The sequence below is a fragment of the Herpailurus yagouaroundi genome, unplaced genomic scaffold (assembly GCF_014898765.1).
Source record: "Herpailurus yagouaroundi ecotype Mexico unplaced genomic scaffold, PumYag 77, whole genome shotgun sequence".
NCBI classification, from domain to species: Eukaryota; Metazoa; Chordata; class Mammalia; order Carnivora; family Felidae; genus Herpailurus; species Herpailurus yagouaroundi.
This window is the reverse complement of record NW_024412388.1, coordinates 53,593,504-53,616,750: the sequence shown is the minus strand read 5'-3', so window position 1 is coordinate 53,616,750 and position 23,247 is coordinate 53,593,504. Positions and strand designations below refer to the sequence as shown.

Sequence of the window (23,247 nt, the reverse complement as noted above, 5' to 3'; positions counted from 1 at the left end):
TTAACTATGTATCAGCACGACATTAAAACTATACAATTTGGGGCACCTGGGTGGCTCAGTTGCTTAAGCATCTGACTTCAGCTCAGGTCATGAAGCATCAGCTTCAGCTCATGAGTTTCAGTCCAGTGTCAGGCTCTGTGCCGACAGCTCAGAGCCTGGAGCCCGCTTCGGATTCTGTGTCTACCCCTCCTCGGGCCGGCTCTCTCCCCTTCCCCCACTCACGCTGTCTCTTTCCTTCAAAAATAAACATTAAAGAAAAATCACATACAACTACACATTTCAACCTGGCCCTCTCTCCTGAACTGCCATGGCATATAACATAGTTGTGGGTGGAGGGGGATATTTGTGGGATGAAAATAAAATGATGCTACAGGAGAATCTCAACTCCTCACCAAACACCTCCCCAGAATGATCTGTGTGCAACTCAAAAATCAAAATCAGCATGTTCCAACTGAATTCATCTTCCTCTTGAAAATCTTTTGCTGGGGCACCTGGCTGGCTCAGTCAGTAAAGCATGCTACACTTGATCTCAGGGTCTGGAGTTCAAGCCCCACATTAGGCATAGAGCCTACCTATTAAAAAAAAAATCTTTTGCCCTTATTTTCACTTTCTAATTAATAGATTTCTATCTGCTGAGATGCTCGATTTAAAATTTAAAACTGTCTTTTCAAATCTTTCTCTGCACCTAAATCTCCAATGAAATCTAGCTGACATCTTGAAGTGTCATTACTTTTCTCCTGGATTAGGATGGCCCAACTTGACCAGCAACTTGCCTCTCCACCCCAACTTATCCTTCCTTTGCCAACTAATTAACCTGCCCAAGTCTCAGACTGACAATAGCCTTTCTTTTCTTTAAAATCTACTGTTTACAGAGAAAAAATTTGTCCAGTCGGCCAAGGATTTTGAGCCCAGCCCAGCACAGCTCTTATCCATTACTCCAGCTCTGTCCTCCACTTCTGCATGCTCGGTTCTTTATGATGCTCACGCTCTTTTTCATCTGCAGCATTCTTTCCTAGATCTGTAGGAGTTCCACTCTTCAGGGCCTCAACTACCACCTCTCTACTGAGACTGAGTGCTCACAGGCCTCTGTTCATAATCTCTTTTTCTTCTAAAGGAGACTTTAGATTTTTCATGGCACTTGACACAGTCTGCTTAGCTTACTCTAATGGCCTGTGAGTTCCTGAAAGAATGGACTGTTTTTATTCATCTTTGTCTTTCGGACAGTTTCTAGTACAATGTCTTGCACATTAGCTGCCTCGAACAGGATCCAGATGAGGTGAAAATGATATATATGGGTATTTGGAAAGTTCACATTTTTAAATTTACCTTACATATAACCAGTTATTTTTATATAGTAATTATTCATATCTATTACTATATTAATGATTAAATCTAACTGGCCAACATCAACTTAAGTTTTCTAACAGAGCTTCTAACAATCAAGTAACACTCAGATGAAAACAACTATTATAAATGGGCATAAAGGTACTTGAATTTCCTGTCTAGAGGTAAAGTAGCTCAATAATTCTGTTATCATCATTACTACCAGTACTCAAAAACTAAAGACGAAATCAGGCTTGCTGCCAGGCACTAACTCCTTCAGCAGATATTTAATGGAGACTTGTTCAAGCAAGGTGTTGAATCTGACTGGGTCCCTGAACTCAAATGTAACTAAAAAGAAAGATGAGAGAGCATACGATGTACAAATATAACTTAGAATCTGGAATCAACCACTCTCACAGTTACTAGAATCAACTTCAGTTGATCGCCTTTAGTTCCTCCCTCTTTCAACACCCAAGAGAGTGGGTGCCCATAGCCATATTCATGCCCCCACTTGTTCCGTGCCTATATAAATGCAATCAAACAAGGTCTTCTACTTGCTACATGGTCGACAGGTAAAATCCCCTTAAAGGGGATCTTCATTTCGTTCCCTTTCTCAAAAATACTAATTCTCTCATTCAACTGTTATTTACTGAGCATCTACCCTGTGTCAGACAGTAAAGATAAACACAAGAAGAATTGTCCTTGACTTCATTTACAGTGCCTATGGTCTCCTGAATAAAGTTTAATTCTTCAGTCTAGCCTTTGAGAATCTCTATTATCTGATAGTAACCAACTTCTCAGATGGCCCTTTCATCACTTTCCAGACACTATGTACTCTTCAGTGCTCTTGGCCATTTTCAGATGGTCCTTTCTTTCCTGGAAAGCTCTTCTTCCATATTCCTATATGTTCAAATCCCCTTCTTACTTCAATACTAGGCTGAAATGCTTCTTCCATAAATCATTCCATAAATGTTTTTTTTTTAAATGATTTAATGAATGAATAATTTAACCTCTATAAGCCTGGCTACATAATACCACCTTATTTCCCCTAAGTAGTTCTCAAAAAGATGAAAACAAATTCTCTCATGAAATCTAGAATTTACAAATTTGGGCAGTAGGAAAAGTTGCCTATAATGTCAAATGGCTCCAGTTAAAAACAAACCTTCTAAGAAGGCTGAGGGAAATTAATCAATCTTGAGAGCTAGGCCTCTGGAGTATAGTCTGAACTGCTCCTTTTACAGCTGAGGAAAACTGTAAACTAAAAAAGTTACGTGAACTTTGTAAGATGATACAGCAAAGAAGAGCAAAAGTCCATCCAGTCTTAGTACTGTACTACAGTGATATAACTGGCTCACAACTTAACTTAAAGGAAAACTGTCTTCACTGTTTAAGGTGTTTCAAGGCAGATTATTTTAAAAATTAACAATTTAAAAAGAGGCTTGCCTCCTTTTAAAAATTAAAAAGGCTCATATCTGAGTTCAGCTTAAAAAAAAAAAAGGCAGGGACACCTGGGTGGCTCAGTTGGTTAAGCAGCCAACTTCGGCTCAGGTCATGATCTCATGGTCCATGGGTTTGAGCCCCGCGTTGGGCTCTGTGCTGACAGCTCAGAGCCTGGAGCCTGTTTTGGATTCTGTGTCTCCCTCTCTCTGACCCTCCGCCGTCCATGTTCTGTCTCTCTCTGTCTCAAAAATAAATAAACGTTTAAAAAAAAAATTAAAAAAAAAAGGCAAACACAAACCTTGACCTGAAACTAGTAAGTCCCTAAAGAATCCAAAGGATCCTAGCTTAGGAGTCTGGACATTATGGGTCAGCATGTTAACCATCAAAATTAAAAACAACTCTCTAAGTAGCTTATTTCTGGTTCCTATAGTGTCAACAATATTTGAACTTAACATAGGAACATAGAAATTTGCACATCTAATCATACCACAAGATATACAACCAATTTACATGAAAAAAGACTTACTCAGCTGCCTGCACTCCTTTCCAGGCAGCTATTAACATGAGCATTATTAACTTTTTAAAAGAAGCAGTCTAGTAGGACACAATATAACGTTTGAAGAAGAGTAATAATCTGGCATCCTCCAATCTAAATGGGAGTGTTAACAAAAAATTTAACTTCAGTAGTAGGCTTTGCCATTCAATTTTCTATCCTTTCTCTAAAAGTGTGTGACAGTTAATTTTATGTGTCAATTTGGCTGGGTCAGGGTCCTCAGATATTTGGTCAAACATTATTCTGGATTTTTCTGTGAAGGGAGTTTTCGGATGAGATCAACATTTAAGTCAGTGGGCTGTGGGTCCAATTAGGTGAAGGTTCTAAAAAAGACTGACCTCCCAAGCAAGAAGGAATTCTGCCAGCAGACTGGAACTGCAACTGTTCCTGGGTCTCCAGACTGCTGGGCTACCCTGCAGATTTTAGACTTGTATCTGCAAAATCATGCCAGCCAATTCCTTAAAATAAATCTTGCCCCCTCTGCCTCTCTTTCACATATCTTCTCCTATCAGTTCTGTTTCTCTGGAGAACTCTAACAGGCTTACAGCAATGGCTATTCATGAGAAATGCAATCATGAGCTTGTACTTCTTGCATCAGAACCTATGCTGGTTGCTTTACCTATAGCACAATATCCCCAACAGATTTGTGGTAAGGCCTGACTCTTGAAATCCTACTGCTCTAGTGGGTGGCAGCCAGAGATGCATTAAATTTGGGTTCTCAGAAAATGAGAGGAGTCTTACCCTGTCTTCCCCAGTGACTATATCAATCCCAGTGGATGCTCCAACTCAAAGAGCTCCTTGAAAAATAGCAGAAATCTAATTTGACAATATTTCCCAGAGTTTCTTCACTTTTTGGAATCAGTGAAGTTTTAAGTCTGCCCTGATAGGTAGGAGAGAATTCTCTATAGAGCTGAAGTCTAGCTGTAGGTGGCTGGCTTCCAAGAGGCTTAGAAACAATTGCTTGCTTATTCTACCTCATTCTAGTATTGCTTTGCTCATCTCAAACCTGGCCTAGAGGCCTTAACAAGTCCCACCACAATTAACCAATTCACAAGCATTAATTCAGTGAGGTCAAAAGCACTGAACCCCACTTGGAGACACAGAAATAAAAATCTAAGTTCATCTTGCTAGCATTTACTTCCTAGTTTACCCTCACCATTGTTCCCTTCTTTTAAAAAGAAAAGAAAAGAAAAGAAAAGAAAAGAAAAGAAAAGAAAAGAAAAGAAAAGAAAAGAAAAGAAACTGGGAGAGGGAGGAGAGAAATGGATTAAAAGACATGGAAGATAAAATTATTGATTGGTTTGTATAATAAAAGCCAAGGGTTGGTCGGTCCTGCTGAGTAAATAACAGGTTCAGATGTGCTCAAGAGAACCCCATCTCTGTGGCAAACCAGATTTCAGGGACAGATATTCTAACTGTTATGCATGAAGGAGCTATATTCTTTAAATTTGACAGAATGAGTATGGACAGGATATTTTCTTAAGTCAAATTAATTAATATTATATGTTTGTTTTAGAGCAGGAGTTACAAACTCACATATTAGTGTGGGCCAAGCAGGTGATCAAAGTCAGGGAACTGGGTTGGGTGTAACCTACAGGGACCAGCGGGAACAGTATGTCAGGGAGATTGTGGGCCTTGTCCTCAAAGGGGAGCCATTCTTCATGCAAACGGATTGCTGCCCAGTGGGAATGTGGACCCACTATTGCCAGATCTTCTGATTTTAGAGAAGACAGCAATTTGGAGTTTTTAAATGTGTAATCTCCCCAAATTTAAGTGTTGGCAACAGATTTAAAAAATTATAAATTTAAAAACCTTTAAAACATCTTGTGGGGCTACGGTAAACACATCTGTAGACAGATATTGTCCCTGAGGATAATTACGTGTTTGTGTGTCTGTGCACTCCTTGGGGGAGAGCCCAGTCTCTCCTGTGCCCTCATCAGCAACCCAACACAACACAAGGGGAGCTGTTAACTAAATTACATGAGTAACTGAACTCATTCTCAAAATTATTTTAAGTGATACCACTGAAAATGAGTTTGTCTTACATTAAGACATAATTTAACTTTTCTCCATTTTAGAGGAGGTTAATTCTTCAGATCATTCCTTCAGCAAACACTTGACAAAGTACCTAATCTCTATGCAAGGCCTTGTACAAAATAGTTAACTTGTAGAACTCCTGAGTAGGAGGAGTTCAGTAGTCTGAGAAGCAAAGTATCAAAATTATCTGAAAAATCAATTTTCTGCTGCTTTGTAGATTCTCTCTGTTGTCAACATAGTATAAACCTTCAGAATCTATGATAGGACACTTTAAAGACCTTCTCTCTTCACAACTGGGCATTTTGTTAAAATATGCATTATCAAGCCTTTATGAGAAAAATAAATGGATTATAAGTCAGCAAAACTGAAATTCTAGGCTTGAAACAAAAAGTGAATATTAGCCATTCGTTAAAATCAGTTATAAAAAATATTGTCCTAAGACTACCTTATTTTTGATGCTTTTAGAGAAGAAGCAAAGTCAATAGGCACAGGCCTTTAAAATGTTAGTAGCAAATACCTTGAGCACCACTGGCCAGTGCTAGGTGTCAAAAAATGTTTACAGAGCCCAGATGTTTAAGAATGGACAAGATCCAGGGGTGCCTGATGGCTCAGTTAGGTAAGCCTCCGACTTCTGCTCAGGTCATGATCTCACAGTTTAGGAGTTTGAGCCCCACGTCAGGCTCTATGCTGACTGCTCAGAGCCTGGAGCCTGCTTTAGATTCTGTGATTCCCCCTCTCTCTGCCCCTCCCCCGCTTGCACTCTGCCTCTCTCTCAAAAATAAACAAATATTTTAAAAAATTAAAAAAAAAAAGAATGGACAAAATCCAGATCTAAGACTGGAGGTCCTTTATCGCAAGTCAATTACTTAAACTTATAATAGCAGTATTAATACATTTGCACGTGGCCAGATATACATCAGGGGCATAAAAAGTCTACTTTATAGAACTGTAAAATCTCACAATTTGGAAGGACTTTGGAAATGACCTTGAATCCATTTTTCAGGAACTTCAGTCATTATCTATCAGCTTCAAGATTTTGGTCACACTCACTTAATATTTTCATTTAGGTTAATTCAGTTTTTAAGTATATTATCTTAAAAAAGACTCTTTTGTTATTGCCATAAGGGAAAAAAAGAGTATGTCCTGACATAGAGAATAATACCCATACTTATAAAATAAGGAAATTACAACCTAAAAACATTTCCCTAAGTGACCCTGTGAGGTATGGACTATCCTTACTGTCAGCTCACTGATGAGGAAATTGAGGCTCAGAATTAAGTGACTCCCCAAAGTCAACTTATGAGTGAAAGAGGTAGGATTCAAAACCAAATCTGCCTACCACTAAAAAAAAAAAATTGTTTAGTCATGTCCTCAAATGGCTTCTAAAGACTGGGAGTTCTTCCTGTCCGCACTTTACTCCAACATGAACTCCCTGAGATTCAAAATGGAGACATTTTTGGAGGGATTAAAATACACACTGAAAATGTGCTCAATAAGATACCAAAACAAAGTGGTGCAGCGAAGTGTTTTATGAGGGACCGAAACAAAGGCAGCAAAGGATTCCTATCATGGCTCACCCCAACAACTTACTAGTAACTCTTTCCCATTCTTGAATCTTCATTAAAAAGTTAAGTTTCATAACTTTATTTTTTATTTATTTTTGAGAGACAGAGACACAGTGCTAGCAGGGGAAAGGCAGAGAGAGAGGAAGTCAGAATCTGAAGCGGGCTCTAGGCTCTGAGCTGTCAGCACAGAGCCTGACATGTGGCTCAAACTCACGAATCATGAGATCATGGCCTGAGGTGAAGTTGGCTGCTTAAGTGACTGAGCCACCCAGGCACCTTGAGTCTCATAATTTTAGTAAGTGTTTGTGTTCACCCAATTGCTAGAAAAGCATCAGCTCAGAGTTACTTCAAAAACTCCTACACAGATCCCTGGTAAGTGAGCTCTATTCAGAGCCAGGAAGATTCTACCAGGGGTAGTCATCCTCTGCCACTCCCGGCTGTGAAGAGTTTTGATCAGCTATCTCTTTAATATGCCTCTTTACTCATCTGTAAATCTTCTGATTACCCAGCTTTGTTGTCAGAACTGCCCTGGTTTTGCAAGATTCACCCCATACAGAGGTTGGTCCTGTCAACTACCCCTAGTGAGGAGGTAAGATTGCATCATGGCTCTTCAGAGTGCCCACGCAACATTCAACGCACAAATCCAACCTCGGAAGGAGGGAAAAGCCTCTCATTCTACCTAACCTGCTTACTCAGCACGTACCCCGCCACGACTACAACTGAAGTCCCTGACGGTAAACTGAACTAGATGAGAAATTCCAGGAGGGCAGAGACTACACTTTATGTGTTGTTATATTCACCAAAAGGCAGACCACTGAATTTTGGCAAATATCTGCCTAGTCTGCATCTCAGACTTCAATTCTTATCTCTGCGTATTCAAAATGGAAATTGCTATCTTTATTCCTATACATTTTGATGTGAGTCCTCCCAAACATTTATTTATTTTTTAGGTGTATTTTAATTAATTAATTAATTAATTTAAATGAGTGAGCAGGGGGAGGGGCAGAGACTGAGGGAGAGAGAGAATCCCAAGCAGGCTCTGCACTGACAGCACAGAGCCCGACACAGGGCTTGATCCCACAAACTGTAAGATCATGACCTGAGCCTAAATCAAGAGCCAGACACTTAACCAACTCAGCCACCGAGGTGCCCCCCCCCCCAAACTTTTAATGTGTGTATGTATGTATGGCCATTTTCACAAGTCACCAAATACTCTTCTTGTACAGTGTGGCTGTGTCTTACCAACTCACTTCTTTTTTTTTTTTTTTTTTTTTAACATTTATTTATTATTGAGAGACAGACACAGAGTGAGAGCAGGGGAGGGGTAGAGAGAGGGGGGAGACACAGAATCTGAAGTAGGCTCCAGGCTCTGAGCCGTCAGCACAGAGCCTGACATGGGGCTCAGACTCACCATCTGTGAGATCATGACCTGAGCCAAAGTCAGTTGCCTAACCAACTGAGCCACCCAGGCGCCCACCATCTCACTTTCATGGATGGGATACAATTCTCTTGACTAATCAATCCCCTATTAGAAATTTAGGATATTGACAATATTCTCTAACTGGCAGTACAATGACTTTCTTTACAAGCTTCTCTTTATTAACATGTCTTATTGGGGCACCTGGGTGGGTCAGTTGGTTAAGCATCCGACTTCGGCTGAGGTCATGATCTTATTATGGTCTGTGGGTTTGAGTCCTGCGTCAGGCTCTGTGCTGACAGCTCAGAGCCTGGAGCCTGCTTCAGATTCTGTGTCTCCCTCTCCCTCTTACCCTCCCCTGCTCATGCTCTGTCTCTCTCTCTCTCTCAAAAATAAACATTAAAATAATTTTTAAAAAATGTCTTATTTTCTTGTGATATTCCCTCAAATGATATCAAATAACATGCATACTTCTAAAGTACATAATTTTTTTGTGATGCCATCCACCTGGTACATTTCTCTGCTTTGAGGAACCACAGGATCTCTCTGTGTCACATTTTGTGCTATTAATTATGTTCAGTATTCGCCCCCTCACCCCCAGAGTTTTAACACGTGGAGAGTGGATAGACCCTTACTCAATTCAGATGTTGACAAGTAGTAATTAAATACAATTGCCAGGTGCCGGGGTAAAAAGGGATGAAGTGTAATCCCTGCCCAGAACAGCAGGGGAGGCAGAGTCACCACCAACAACCTGCCATAACATCAAGTTCTATACTGTAATAGAGGCATTTCAAACTTACTATGGGAACAGAGATGAGGGAGAAGTGAATCCCTCCAGGGGCAAAGAGAAATAAAAAGGGGGGGGTGGAGGAGGTATTTGAAAGCTATGGAAAGAGGCAAACTGTGGAGTTACTTCTTGAAACATTAATAGATATTCACAAGGTGGGCCAGTAATGGGAAGAAGACATAGGGGATAGATTTCCAGGTAGAGGGCAATCAATTCCAGCTCGTTTCAACCAGAGAAATAGTTCCACTTAGGAATTTATGAAAACCTCCTATAGCCAGATAATTCTTTGTTCTGGAGGCTCTGTCCTCTGCATTACAGGCCGTATAGACGCATCCCTGACCTCTACACACTAGATGCTAGTAACTGTTCCCCACCTTCCAAGGGTGACAACTGAAAATGTTTCCAGACATTGTCAAACATTCAAGGGGAAAGGAGGAGAAAAAAGGAGGATGGAAATCACCCCCGGTTGACAACCACAGTTTTAAGCGTAATTCTAGCTTCAAGGATTTCTCCCTTACTATACCAGCTTTTCTCCCTGTTCTGAAAATGTTTTCTTTGGTTCAAAACCCAAGTGAGCCCTCCTTTTCTTTTAGGTAAGAGAGAAATTGTCAAAAACACTAAGTTACTGATGTCCCAACTACAAAAAAGGACATCTTCTTTGATTACACCTAATAAAAAAAGAAATGTTCGTGTGATATGGAAGCATATAAGTAATAGGGCTAATATTTGTTCAGAACTACAGAGAATTTTTCACAATTGATCAAACTGAATACTCAAAACACTGTATGAAGTATTCATTATTGTTCCCTTTCTAGAGAGGAAGACAGGGTGGCTGAGACATCAAATACCCAAGACCATCTGAGTATTAGGTAAGATTCATAACCAGACAGTCCCATTCTACACTGTATACATTTTTCCATTTAGTTGAGTAAACGACTAGGAGCCTCTTTAGGCTGCAGAGAGAAAGGCTCATCTTAGTATCACAAAGAAGGAGAATAAAATGACTTAAGGATGTCCTGCTACCTCCATACCCCACTAAGAAACTGTAAGTAAAAAACTGCTGATGGAAGCAAAACATTTAACCACCAAAAACTGCTGTATCTATCCCTTGCGCGGCTCCAAGAGCACTCACTGTACAAAGAGGGGAATAATACATACCAATTATGGTAACATTTATACTCATAATCTTTAAAGTATGTTAACAGCTTTTAGCCATTCGAAATAGCCCTAGAAAATAAAGATTATTATCCACTGACAGAAAAGGCACATAATTAATTAAGGTCACACGGCTAGAGACCAAGTAAAAATTAAGTTCTCTTACCTTTAGTTAAGTGTTCTTTCCACTACAAACAATTTGCAGCATCACATGATTCTACACACCCCTCCAAATATAAATATCACTAGGCCAATAAATAAAAATATCCCTAACCACACGGACACGAATTCTGTTTCATTATTATCTGAAGCCACACTTCCCGTTAGTGTAGACGTTATTTTTAAAACTACCAAAGAAAAAAGTGGGAATTTTTGTTACTCTGAAAGACAAAAAGTACTCTCTTAAGGATTAGGCGAATTACTAGAAGCAAGGAGACTAGCTTATTCATGACCCATTAGTTGACACATGACAAAATGTAATTTTCTAGACTTCATCAACTTTGTACTCAAGTAATATTTGATTCTTCTGAAACTGAATTCCAACATGACAAAAAGGTGAGCAGGGAAGGTCTGGGAATTTCTTGGATACAGTATGTTGAGCCCCACTTCTTTAAAAATTACTCGTCTATTTAAAGACAAAAGGCTTATTTAAGATAGAAATACGATTCACTTTGCAATAAACAAGCACAGGCATTTTGAATATGAATGGAAAGCAATTCAATTCCTGGTTTAAACAAGAAAAAAATATTTTTAAAGTCTTACTCCATCATGGAAGGTGGGATCGTACAGCAGTCTTGAATTGCAGTTAGAGGAGAGGTTAGGTGAGCCGTATAAGAAGCTTCTACAACTTGCTTGTTCCGGTTGACCACATCCAAGTAACGATTGAACTTCTCTCGGATTTTTTTGGCTAGCTGGGGGACAAAGGGTAAGCAAAATAAATCGAAAGCCTAACGCAATAACCAACTGTGTTTTTTCTAATAAGCTCGTTAATTTGTGTCACAAGCTGCATGTATTAAACTTCAGGTAAAACTAACCACACATAGGCACATCTCATTCCACTGTGTAAACTGAGGTAAAAATTGCAAAATGCCCAGAAGTCACAGAAGGATACTCAGACAACAAAACAATACCTGCCATCTTGTGATAGCTAATGACACAGTATGAACTTCTCATGTGTTTGAATTCAACAGAAAAATACTGATGCATAAAATGTCTTATTAGACAAAGGAAAACAAAGTCTATTGATATTATTGTCAGCATGACAGTGGGCATTAGGTCTTACAAAGCAACAACAGTGACTGTAAGAAAACAATGCACTATTCATGGTTCTGGATTCACACAGATTTTCAAAGGGGAAAATACGTGAAAAAGGGAAAGGACATTCAGTATCTTCTGCTACAAAACTCCAGGGGGCAGGCACCATTCACAGTCTTCCATGTGAATGGCAAATCCCTGGAGTTGTACAATGTAGACATCCCTATGAAACAAAATATATAGTTAGAAATATACTCCTGTTTGGTCTGTTACACCGTTAAGATGGACAAATGTCTTTCTTAACTGCTGTGAACAGAACACTTCATCATCATTTACTTTCATGTGGGAAAAACAAAAGCAAATTGATAAGCATACTGCTTTTTCTTCCATTGTTCCCATCAAATATCACAGCTTAATTATAGATCTCCAAGGAAAACAGTGTTGTTTTCCTTCCCCTTCAACAAAATGTTACCCAAATGAAATGACTGATAGAATTATAGCTAATTGGTTTTGTAGAGCTATTCATTATCAGCACACTAGAGGAGAACTAATCATCTCCTTTGGGTCATCAACTCACAGAATCCAATAGCTTACAGGCTGAGAACATGAAGCCAAATCAGGATATCTTCATTTGTTATTTTCAAGCCAATTCCTCAATTCGATCTTGTCCCATCGATATTTGGGAGTTTTCAGAGTGTCAAATAACCTTCTCAGCCTTGCTATATATGGTACAAACTATAAGGTACAAACATTTCTACACGTAACAAGAGTATGAGTGTAACATTTAATTTGATAAAGGGCTGTCCCATTTTGTCTCACCATTTTCAGAGGAGGTATTGTATGCCCCCCTAAATTGACAAATCCACCTGCAATTCTAATCCCTGAGCTAGAATTTATTTTAAAAAATTATGTTTTTTTTTGCTGAGGTCTTTGAAACAAAATGTATAGATGCAGTTTAACTTCCCATCTTAATTTAGACCACTGGTGATTCTGCCTCCGAGGGGATTTGGCAAAGCTTAGAGATGATTTTGGTTACTAAAATGTGGTACCAAGTGCTACCGACATGTGGTAGGTGGAGGCCAGGATGCTAAGTAACAATGTGCTTATTAGCAAATGTGCTATTTTTTTCATTCGAGAGAGTGAGAGTGTGTGCACAAGCAGAGGAGGGGCAAAGAGAAAGGGAGAGAGAGAGAATCCCAAGCAGGCCTGTGCTGTCAGTGGACTGGACCAGGGGCTCAAACTCACGAACCATGAGATATGACCCTAGCTGAAATCAAGAGTCCGATGCTCAACCGAGGCACCCAGCGCCCCTGTGCTGGTTTTGAAACCACAGTGTGCTCTAATGGAATAATCCTTTTACCTGGACTCTTACAGTCAATGGATAGTTGAGGGTGACAGATAGGGTAACAGATCCAGCTTGAAAACCTCAAGTATATTCTCACAGTGCCCTGCATTCACCCCTCATAACATACTCTACACTTTAATGCTGTCATCTGTTTAATGTCTGGTTCCCACACTAGACTGTATGCTCTGTAAGAGCGGGTACTACTTGTGTTTTTTGTTCATCTCATTATCTTTAGCGCCTGCCTGGCATTGCAGGCAGACAATAAATATTTAATGAATTAATAAAAATTAAAGAAAAAAACAACAACCAGTCACCAACCTTATCTTTTGGTCTAACGACCAACAACCTCTTTAAAAACTTGGACAGGGGCGCCTGGGTGGCTCAGTCAGTTAAGCGTCTGACTTCGGCTCAGGTCATGATCTCACGGTCCGTGAGTTCAAGCCCCGCATCAGGCTCTGTGCTGACTGCTCAGAGCCTGGAGCCTGTTTCAGATTCTGTGTCTCCCTCTCTCTGTGACCCTCCCCCGTTCATGCACTGTCTCTGTCTCAAAAATAAATAAATGTTAAAAAAAAATTAAAAAAAAAAGTAAATAAAAAACATTAAAAGTCTTTAAAAAAAAGATTAAAAAAATAAAAAAATAAAAACTTGGACAACTTATTTAAAAACAACAATAGCAACAATATGTATTTCTGGGAACTCCATCAAGAAGAGCACGTTTTATCTTTTCTCTTTAGGTTCTGAAATAAATATCATTCATTTTCCACCTACAATATCAAGAATATAGCTCTTCCTTGTCCGTGGCAACAAATGTTCTGTAACAAGATAAAGATAAAGTGTGCTTGGAAAAATGTAAATTCTAGGGGCACCTGGGTGGCTTAGTTGGTTGAGCATCTGACTTCAGCTCAGGTCATGATCTCACAGTTCATGAGTTCAAGCCCCACATCAGGCTCACTGCTCTGTTAGCTCGGAGCCTGCTTTGGATCCCCTGTCTCCCTCTCTCTTCACCCTTCCCCAGCTCACATTCTCTCAAAAATAAAAAATAAAAAGAGGAAATTTTAAATAAGATCTTCACAAACTCACTTCTAAAATGCAGTTTGTGATCATTTTTGTCTTTCTTTCAAACATACACACACACACACACACACACACACACACCTGAGAAATACCTGGTATTTCTTCTACATATTGGGAGAATTCTATCTTTGAACAAAGACAGATCTAATTAAACCTGATATTTTATTTAAAAAAAATTTTTTTTAACGTTTACTTATTTTTGAGAGGCTGGGGTAGAGAAAGAGAGTGAGCAGGAGAGGAGCAGAGAGAGAGAGAGAGAGAGAGAGAGAGAGAGAGAGAGAGAGAGATGTAGAATCCGAAGTAGGTTCCAGGCCTTGAGCTAGCAGCCCAGAGCCCCACACGGGGTTCAAATTCATGAACCGTGAGATCATGACCTGAGCCGAAGTTGGATGCTTAACTAACTGAACGACCCAGGCTCCCCAATCAGGATATTTTAATTTGTCTCACTGTCTACTTTTATATGAGCTAAAAATGATTTTTATTTTTAAATGTCTTTTTTTAAAAAAGGTATTTTGTTATAGTTAATAATAACTACAGGAAATTCAAATTTCGATGTTCGTAAAGTTTTACTGAAATAGTCATTTGTTTACCTGGTTATGGCTGCTTTCATTCTACAGTGACAGAGTCGTTGCAACAGAGCTTGCTTCCCTATAAGAAGTCAGAAGCCCTAACACATTCCAAGATAGAACCATAATCTTAGTAGTTTTACAAAAATTTGCAGCAATTTTTTTTTAACATTCTACTAAGAGGTGGGGGTCCATGCTCTCTCTCCACCCACTCCTTGAATCTGGGTAGAGTTATGATGGCTTCTACCAGTCAAGTATAGAGAAACTGACACCATGCAACTTCTGAGGCTAGGTCATAAGGGCCATGCAGCTTCCGCAGGTCTCCCTTGGAATGCTCTCAAGCTACCCTGCTGTACCAAGACACATGAAGAGGCCACAGTTAAGTGCTTGGCTGGCAGCTCCAGTTGCTCAAGCCTTCAAGTCACCTCAGCCCAGGTTCCAAAGAGGAGTCAAGAAGCCTCCAGAATATTCCAGCCCCCAGTCTCCTCTGATGAAGCTCCACACATCATGGAACAGAGATAAGCCACCCTTGCTATGCCTGGCCCGAGCTCCTGACCCACAGAATACACAAGCATAAAGAGATTGTTTATGCCACTAAGTTTGGGGTATTTTTTTATGTAGCAACACGTAACTTGAACACCCAAGATAGGCTGAATTCCGTTCCAAGATAAACATATTGAGGCTGAGCTAATACAAAGCCATTCAGATCCAACTGTTCCATCTATACCATCAGAACGATCAAGACTGTAGTATCTGTTGCAAAGAGATCTTGGGGTTGTTCACAAAAGTCTAAGAGCTACTGCATAGTGGCAGTTACCACATATTATGCATAAGGATCCTACAATTTAGGGATCATTATTTTCTATCAATGAGGTGGTTTTGTGAAAGCCAGTCACCTAAACTCAGAACCATCCTGTCTATAAAGCCTGTGTGTATTCACTATCTGCTCCACACAAACCAAACTTAAAAGAAGCCTCGGTAGTGACTTGACATTTAAAAATATGACAAATCACACCGATGTGAGGAATGAAACTCTCATTAACATAACCAGCCAAGGCACAGAGCCAGGGTGCAGAGTCCCCCACTACTGGGCTGTCTGTGGAACTAAACAGTTAGTTCCCTGCAGTGGGGTGTGTGGTGAGGGAAGGAAAGAAGGAAAGGGACAGAGGGAGGCACTGCAAGAAGGAGCAGGGCAGGGGCAAGTTGGGAATGTCTGCCTTCGGCCTCCTCGTTAGCATGGGCTGCATTTTAAATATATATATTTATGGGGGGGGGGGGGAGGAAGGGAGAGAGGGAGAGAGAGAGGCAGGCAGAGAGAAGCCCGAGCAGGCTCTGTGCCACCAGCACGGAGCCCGATGCAGGGCTCAAACTCACGAGCTGTAAGATCATGACCTGACCCGAAGTCGGACAGACACTCAACCAAACTGAGCCACCCAAACGCCCCTCAAGCTGCATTTTTCCTCAGTGGATGCAGCAACTTGCACACAGAGCCTAGACACACATGACCCTTAACAAAAGGTCTCAAATGCAAGCCCCCCCCCCACTTTGGTCAGAAGTTCCTGCCTTTCACGTGGTGAAACCCCATCTTGCCTTGTTAAAAAAAAATCATAATTGCCAATGTTTGTTGAGTGCTAACTATGTGGGGGCACTGTTCTCAGCATTTCACAAGCATGTCTCCATTTAGTCTTTCAAAGAACCATGGGAGACACACACATCTGCATTTTTTCCAGAAGCAGAAGCTGAATGTTCAGTAACTTGCTCAAGTTTACAAAGCTAGTAAGCAGTAGAGCTGGGATCCAAACACAGTCCTATTCTAACTTCAGGGCCAAAGGTGCAACCTGTGTGCAACACGGTTTCTCTCTGGAATACCCACAGACTAACAGCCCCCTCTTCCCACTTCTTTTTTTTTTTTTTTTTAATTTTTTTTTTTAACGTTTATTTATTTTTTTGGGACAGAGAGAGACAGAGCATGAACGGGGGAGGGGCAGAGAGAGAGGGAGACACAGAATCAGAAACAGGCTCCAGGCTCTGAGCCATCAGCCCAGAGCCCGACGCGGGGCTCGAACTCACGGACCGTGAGATCGTGACCTGGCTGAAGTCGGACGCTTAACCGACTGTGCCACCCAGGCACCCCATTCCCACTTCTTTTCAAATCCATTTTAACAAATGCCATAAAATCTTGACAGATTAACTAAAAGCCATGCACAGTCTCATTACTTTATAATAAAAATTAGACTTCTGAAAATACTTACCTAGAATTCTACATAATTCCTACGGAAGTCAAGACTTTGTGGAGGTTTAGAATTGAATTCTACCACCAGTATAAAAAAAAAAGAGGGCCAGGGCACCTGGGTGGCTCAGTCGGTTAAGCGTCCGACTTCGGCTCAGGTCATGATCTGATGGTTCCTGAGTTTCAGCCCTGCATCGGGCTCTGTGCTGACAGCTCAGAGCCTGGAGCCTGCTTCGGATTCTGTGTCTCCTCTCTCTCTGCTCCTCCCCTGCTCACGCTCTGTCTCTCAAAAATAAATAAATTAAAAAAAAAAAAAGAGGGCCAAGTTTGAAATAATGTATTCTCCGAAAACAAAACCTGTTATTACCTGTCACTATGAGGTCAGATACATCAAATGGTCTTAAATTGTTTCCAATTACTTAAAAAAAAAAAAAAATTGCTCCAATTACTTCACGGTGTTTAACTTTGTTCATAACCTGGAAAGAGAACAGAGTGGATGCCCTGCTCTTGTCCTTTCAGAAGCAAGTTTCATAATTCAATCTAATCTTCCACGCTGGATTTTCATTCAATTTATCTGCCATCATGAGGCAGTACCATGCAGTTGTTAATTCCCATTTTACAACGGAAGAAACTGAGGCATATAGAACTTAAGGGCCCCTTGACTCCCATGTCGTGCTCCGGCCTCCCTTAACCCCACTGCCTGAGATGACCTCCCTGTGCCCTTCTGACAAGGAAAGGGGATAGTGGCTCACTGTGGAAACTTCAACTCATGCTCCACTGTGGGGCAGTTTTCTCTTTCTCACTCTAAAAGCAAGCTCTTTCAGCATACCAACCAAATCCAGGTTGCTCGGTGAGCACAACAATATCCGTTTGAGTAAAGACAGCCCACAGAGAGATTAAATCCTGAACGTCTCTGTTAAACTAAAGAGGACCAGCTACCAACACAGACCCTTCCAAGAGGCCAGACAGATTCTGGGTCTGTAGCCTGCCATGATCCCTGGAGACAGAAGAAAACAAAGGACTTCTTAACAAAAAGCTACAGGTGGACCCACAATCCTCCTCAGTGTAATTAAAAACATTTTTCTTTCCACAGCCCAGCTTTCATCTTTTATCCTTCTTTATCCTCTCCCCCTTCATCCCTAAGGGGTTCCTGAATGCTGATGAGGCAACGGAACTAAAACCATCTTGTCATCTTTTGGGTCAATTCTTTGGCTAGCCAACATTCAGCCATGGGTCAAATGATCAGTAGGTAGCACGCCGGTCCCCATGGGAACGGATTCTAATTTGTCATCATCTCCAGTGACAACGTTTCATCACAACATCAATGAATTTCTTTCTTGCTGAATTTCACTTCCCTTAATTTTCCCATAGACATTTCTGTCATTTGCATACTTCCCCTGAGCCCCCCATTCTTAAAGGTCTTTTTTTTTTTTTTTTTTTACCTTAGCTTTAAACTTCTAAAGATTGGGGGTGGGGTAGGCACACAGTTCGAAAAAAGGTAAAAGAAAACAAAAATGCAAAGGCACAGTACACACTTTATTTATGTCTTTTCCCTAAAACTCAGAAGGAATTTTGAATGTTAGGGAAAGCTTTATTTAAAATGCATAACAATGACGCTGACAGGCACAGACAGGAAAGGTACCCTAGGGGACTGAAGATTCATAGCAAAATTCCTATTGAATGTAGAAGAGTTTAACATTTGACATTCAAAAACCTTTGTGCCGTGATAAGAATTTAATAGCTGATCCCCTTTTCTTTCAATTCCAGCCTTATTACTCAAGAATTATTATTTTTCCCAGCAGTTTCAGGATTTGGTTCTTTAAGAGTATGTGACATAGAAATAATTTTATGTATATGCAAGCACAAATATTTAACATCTCTGAACATCACACTGCCACATTCCAAAGTTCAAGTGGAAAGCATCCTCACTGCTGCATGTTGCACACCGTATGCAGGATATAAAAAAACGCTCTGCCCTTGCTAGCTATGAGTAATTAGCCATTACTACCGGTAATTATTAGTGACAGTTGTAAGAGCTCTTTCAATTTTCTGCTGGGAATTTGGGCGAGTTGACTTCCCCCTAGACTCAGTTTCCTCATGAGTAAAATGGGAACACTATTCGCCCTTTTCAAGGGTTTACTGTGATGTTCAAATGAAACAGTGAACATAGAAAGCCCATGATAAGCACAAAGGATTTTTACTGTTATAGCTCCGTCTCGACAGCAGCAAATGCACGTGATAGTGATACAGAAATAATGTGGGGTCTAAATTTTCCAATAATCGAGCTCTAAGTGAAGGGAGAAGGGCTACCTGAACATTAACCATTTTATTCACTTAACTCATCCGCAGGCTTGATCCTCCACAGGAAACCTGGCACAGGGTCAGCAGGGGAAGGAGGGAACATTTCCCCCCCTTTAGATTAACAGCAAAATGGCACAAAGGGCTTAAGCTTTGGAGTCAAATAAATTGGAGTTAAATCCGGCTCTGTCGCTAACTAGCTAAAGGGAACAGGCACCTTATTTCTCTAAGCTTCAACTTAATTACCTCTGAACTGGGAATAATAACAGGTGCTTCATGATATTGTTTGAGAACTAAAAGGGCTCAGGTCTGTGAAGCAGTCAGCAGAGTAACGACCGTAAGAGCCAAATACTAACTGTTGCTATTGTTACTTAACCATTATTGTAGTTGTTATTGTTTGGGGGACATGATGTACTGACTCAGGTACTTTGGAGAATCTTGAACAAAGAGTCAGGCTGGATGTGTTAACACTGGGCTATGACCTTGCTAGGGTTGTCAGTGTCCTGACACTGTGTTAAAAGCACTGTGTCCTGCAGGTTACATAATTACAGTCTGAAATAACTCGGGATCCTTCTAGGATCTTCTTTCTAAACTTAAGGATCTAATGAGGACTTTTATTCTGGTCTTCTGCCTTTTTTACGTGACTCGTCTTACACGTGCCTTCCCACAACCCTAGGAGCTGGGCAGAGCAAGTATTCCCTGTCCTGTTTCTACAGTCAGGAAATCTAGTCTCAGTGGTGTGCCCGGGCTCACACTGAGTGAGTGGAGAAACCAGAGACCATTTCTTCTAATCTCTAGCTCTGTTCTCTCTGTGCTACAAACTCCCCAAATTGCAGAAAACTCAACTTTCCCAGATCAAATTCAATTCAATTCATTCTTTCAGTCCCAGCCTGATTTTTGTGTCTTTGAATCCTCCTCAGACCCTTCTTTTCCAAAATCGCCTTGAATTAAGTGAGCTGGACCCCTCATATCCTGCTTCACATTGTTCATTTTTCCTAGGTAAGGATCCTGCTTTCGCCAACAAACCAGGAGCATCACAACTAGCATTTATCGATTGCTGACCATGTGTTAGGCATTTTGAAAGTGCAACATTATGTGAAGTCTTTTAATTCTTGTAACAGCTCTTAGTAATTGCTATATGCTATTTTTAGTAGATGGTGCTGATAATTTGTCCAAGGTCACTCAGCTAATACTCAAATCCATGTTCATGAACACTACACTGCATTTTTATCTAACGTAGTACCTAGCATCTAGAAGAGACTTAAAAGAGTTCACTCACTACTGTAATCATTTGCCCTCATATAATACACCATTATTTGCCATATTGGAAAAATCTGCTTCCAGTTCTAGGAAAGGGCAGATAAACTAGGAATACTGTTCATATCTGGTTCAAGGCAATTAGAAACTCTGGGCCTGTCTAGTTCCCGATCCTGGGTAATATCAGCTGCTCTGGAGTAAGTCTTAATGAGAACAAGAACACCAGTTCATAGAAGGGATTCTGATGGCCAATAGCCATGGTTGTGATGTGGCTGCCCATTGACCACTAGGTTTGGGCTTCCTGTAATCACTCAGTAGAGCAAAGTCTGGGCATGGCAGACAACGATACAAGACAAGATAGATAAAGACCTATAGATGGAATAGGGCCAGTCTGACTCTCCAATGGCCCAAAGAGGCTTCAGGGTTGTCTGACGGATGTGTGGGAATAGCACATCCAGTGGAGAAGCAGGGCAGCCGCTGACAGACGAGCTGCAGGTGGACTAGGAAGATTTATTGCAAGGCTGTCTGGGCTCCAGGGTCACATACCCTGATTCTGTGAGAGGTGGGGCCCCTGTGGCTGAGCTGGGGAGGAGTGCAATGGAAAAAACAGAAGGCAAGTGCTGACATGCCAGAGAACCAGAGGCTGAGCTCTGGGAAACAGTTGAGAGTGGCAGCTTCTGTCTAAGCAAAATGCAGGTTTGCTTTAAAGGTTATAATGGGGTTTGCTCTGGGCAGCAGTTTGTGTTAGGTATTTCAGGAGAGTCAGGGAAACACACACCCAAGACTCCTGAAAGCCAAGGTTATCAACTCAAGGGCTCAATGGGCTCTTGCCCTGTTTTTCACCCCACTCTGCCCTTAACAACCATATCATAAAAAAAGAAACAATGGGAAGGGTAGGCTTCAACCCACTTCTCACTTCATTCTGTAACAGGAGCCTCTGAGCTGAGGTTCCTTAAAACCAAAATAAGCACGTCCTCAGGCCTTCAAAGTTTACAGCCCATTCCTTTACAAAGGAACAAGAAGTTCAGCCTACTCTTGACCTTAGAAAAAATTGAGAGGCTGAGAAATGGGGAGCAGGAGGGAGAAGCAGGAGCCACAGCAGAGACTAACCTCTAATATTTAATTCATAACTTTTGAGATAAGTTTGCACAGGAAGTTAATTAGGGAAGAAAGGAGGAGAAAGATCTTGGGTTTGTGAACTCAGGAATTCTCTGGTGGCCTATGAAGGACACGCTCAATCGTGAAAATAAAAGAAAACCAGTCCCTTTACTCTTACTTTGTAAAGCCTGTATTTAGAGTACAAATATCTGTGTGTAACTTATCAACAGCAGGTGTAGCTTAGAAGCATTTCAGCTAATAGGAGGCCACCACTACTAGAGCCACTGGGGATCATCTGGGAGGGCTCTGGGACCGTGCAATTCTCCCCACACCCAATACAAACAGCACCTCCTCTCCAACCAACTCTGCAACCTGGGCCAGAGCCTGGCACGCTGCAGGGACTCAGGAAGTCTTTCCCATATAAATGAAAGTCAAAACGTGAGGTAACTCCAGTAACAGGCCAACTGACCACAGTGTTTTAGGGTTTCTTCACGGCCCGTTGAGAGCAGATCGATCAAACACTTGCCAGCAAGTGTCAATTAGCTCAGCAACAAAGTGGAAAGAGGACACTGGCAGGGGAACAAAAATCTACCACTAAACACATTCTTACCCTTGACCTGCCAAGAACTTAGTAAATCCAAACCTTGGGAAGACAATCTTGAGACATAATGGCGGTGGGGGGGAGGAGATGTTTCTGTTTCCTCCTTTATTAATATTAACTTGACTTCTCTTTCCAGTGGACTATGTAACACGCCATTTTAGGACTTAATACCTATTTCTTCTAATGACAGTAGAGCTTAATAAAGTAGGAGGTCTCTCCTGGTCCCCCATTACAAGGTAAGTCAGTGCAAGACCGAGCGAATGCACAGCATACTCCGTATTTGGAGTAACCAACTCCCACAACACAGATTCTGTTCAAAATCGAGGGGGGGAAAGCAGTACAGGAAAAAGCATCTTATAAACATTCGATTTCTTCAGCTGTTGAAGACTAGCCTTGAATATTCAAAATCATCGGAGTTTTGACTGCGGTGTGATAACTTCAGGAAGGAGAGCACACTCTCCGGGTCCTACCTTCCAACAGTGAAGCCAGTTTGTAACATACTTATCTCAATAGAGAAAAGGTACTTTCAGCTTCAGTTTCCAGATACGGGAGTAGTGGCAAAATAGCTTCTGAGATCTAGCGGCCTTTACAATGCAGGCGTATAGCTGTAATTATTGATACAGAGGCACAGGTTTTTTGCTGTTGCTGTTTTAATTAAGAAACAACCACGACACTCACACAGACCACTTAAATGAGGTGTAAATCCTGGATGCTAGCGGGAAATGCTATTAGGACTTGCTAGAAACAACAAAAAGTAATGTTTCCCATGTGGGTTCCAAACCAGAGGAATGAGGATATTTGCCTCAACCACAACAATTTTATTAGATCCTTCTCTGAACTATTCTGTCTGTTCCCTTGCCAACCTGCATCTGATATCATTCTCCAACTCACAGTTGGATTTGGGAAGGTCTTCTCATCCCCTATCTGATGACAGGGAGGATTGCAAACAGAAGACTTGGGCCATGCCTTGCTCTCCACTGGCTGTTTATTTGCGTAGGATTCACTGCTAACACCTTCCCCCATGTGCCTGACCGCGGTGTCAGACGATGTGACAGTGACCCTTCTCCATGACTTTGCAGAAGAACCAGCATGTACTTTGCAGCATATAAAAGGACAAAAGACTGCTTAAGCAACAACCAGTAAGAATGCCCATGAACAGCTATTTTAGTATGATCCTGACCTGACTGGTCTTCTAATATTAAAACAAAATTGTAGCTCTTGGTAAGATTCCATTTTCATCAATGTGT

General features: G+C 41.1%; 1 protein-coding gene across 2 annotated transcripts in view; it reads right to left on the bottom strand.

Annotated features, from left to right (window-relative positions):
• Window positions 1-23,247, bottom strand: part of CACHD1 (cache domain containing 1) — a 215,038-nt gene that overhangs the window by 86,319 nt on the left and 105,472 nt on the right. Inside the window, exon 3 of one of the 2 annotated variants that reach the window (XM_040470494.1) lies at window positions 11,040-11,188. The exons of the other annotated variant lie outside the window; for it this stretch is intronic. Coding sequence (XP_040326428.1) covers window positions 11,040-11,188 — 149 coding nt within the window. The remainder of the gene's footprint in view (window positions 1-11,039; window positions 11,189-23,247) is intronic. 2 annotated transcript variants of the gene reach the window in all.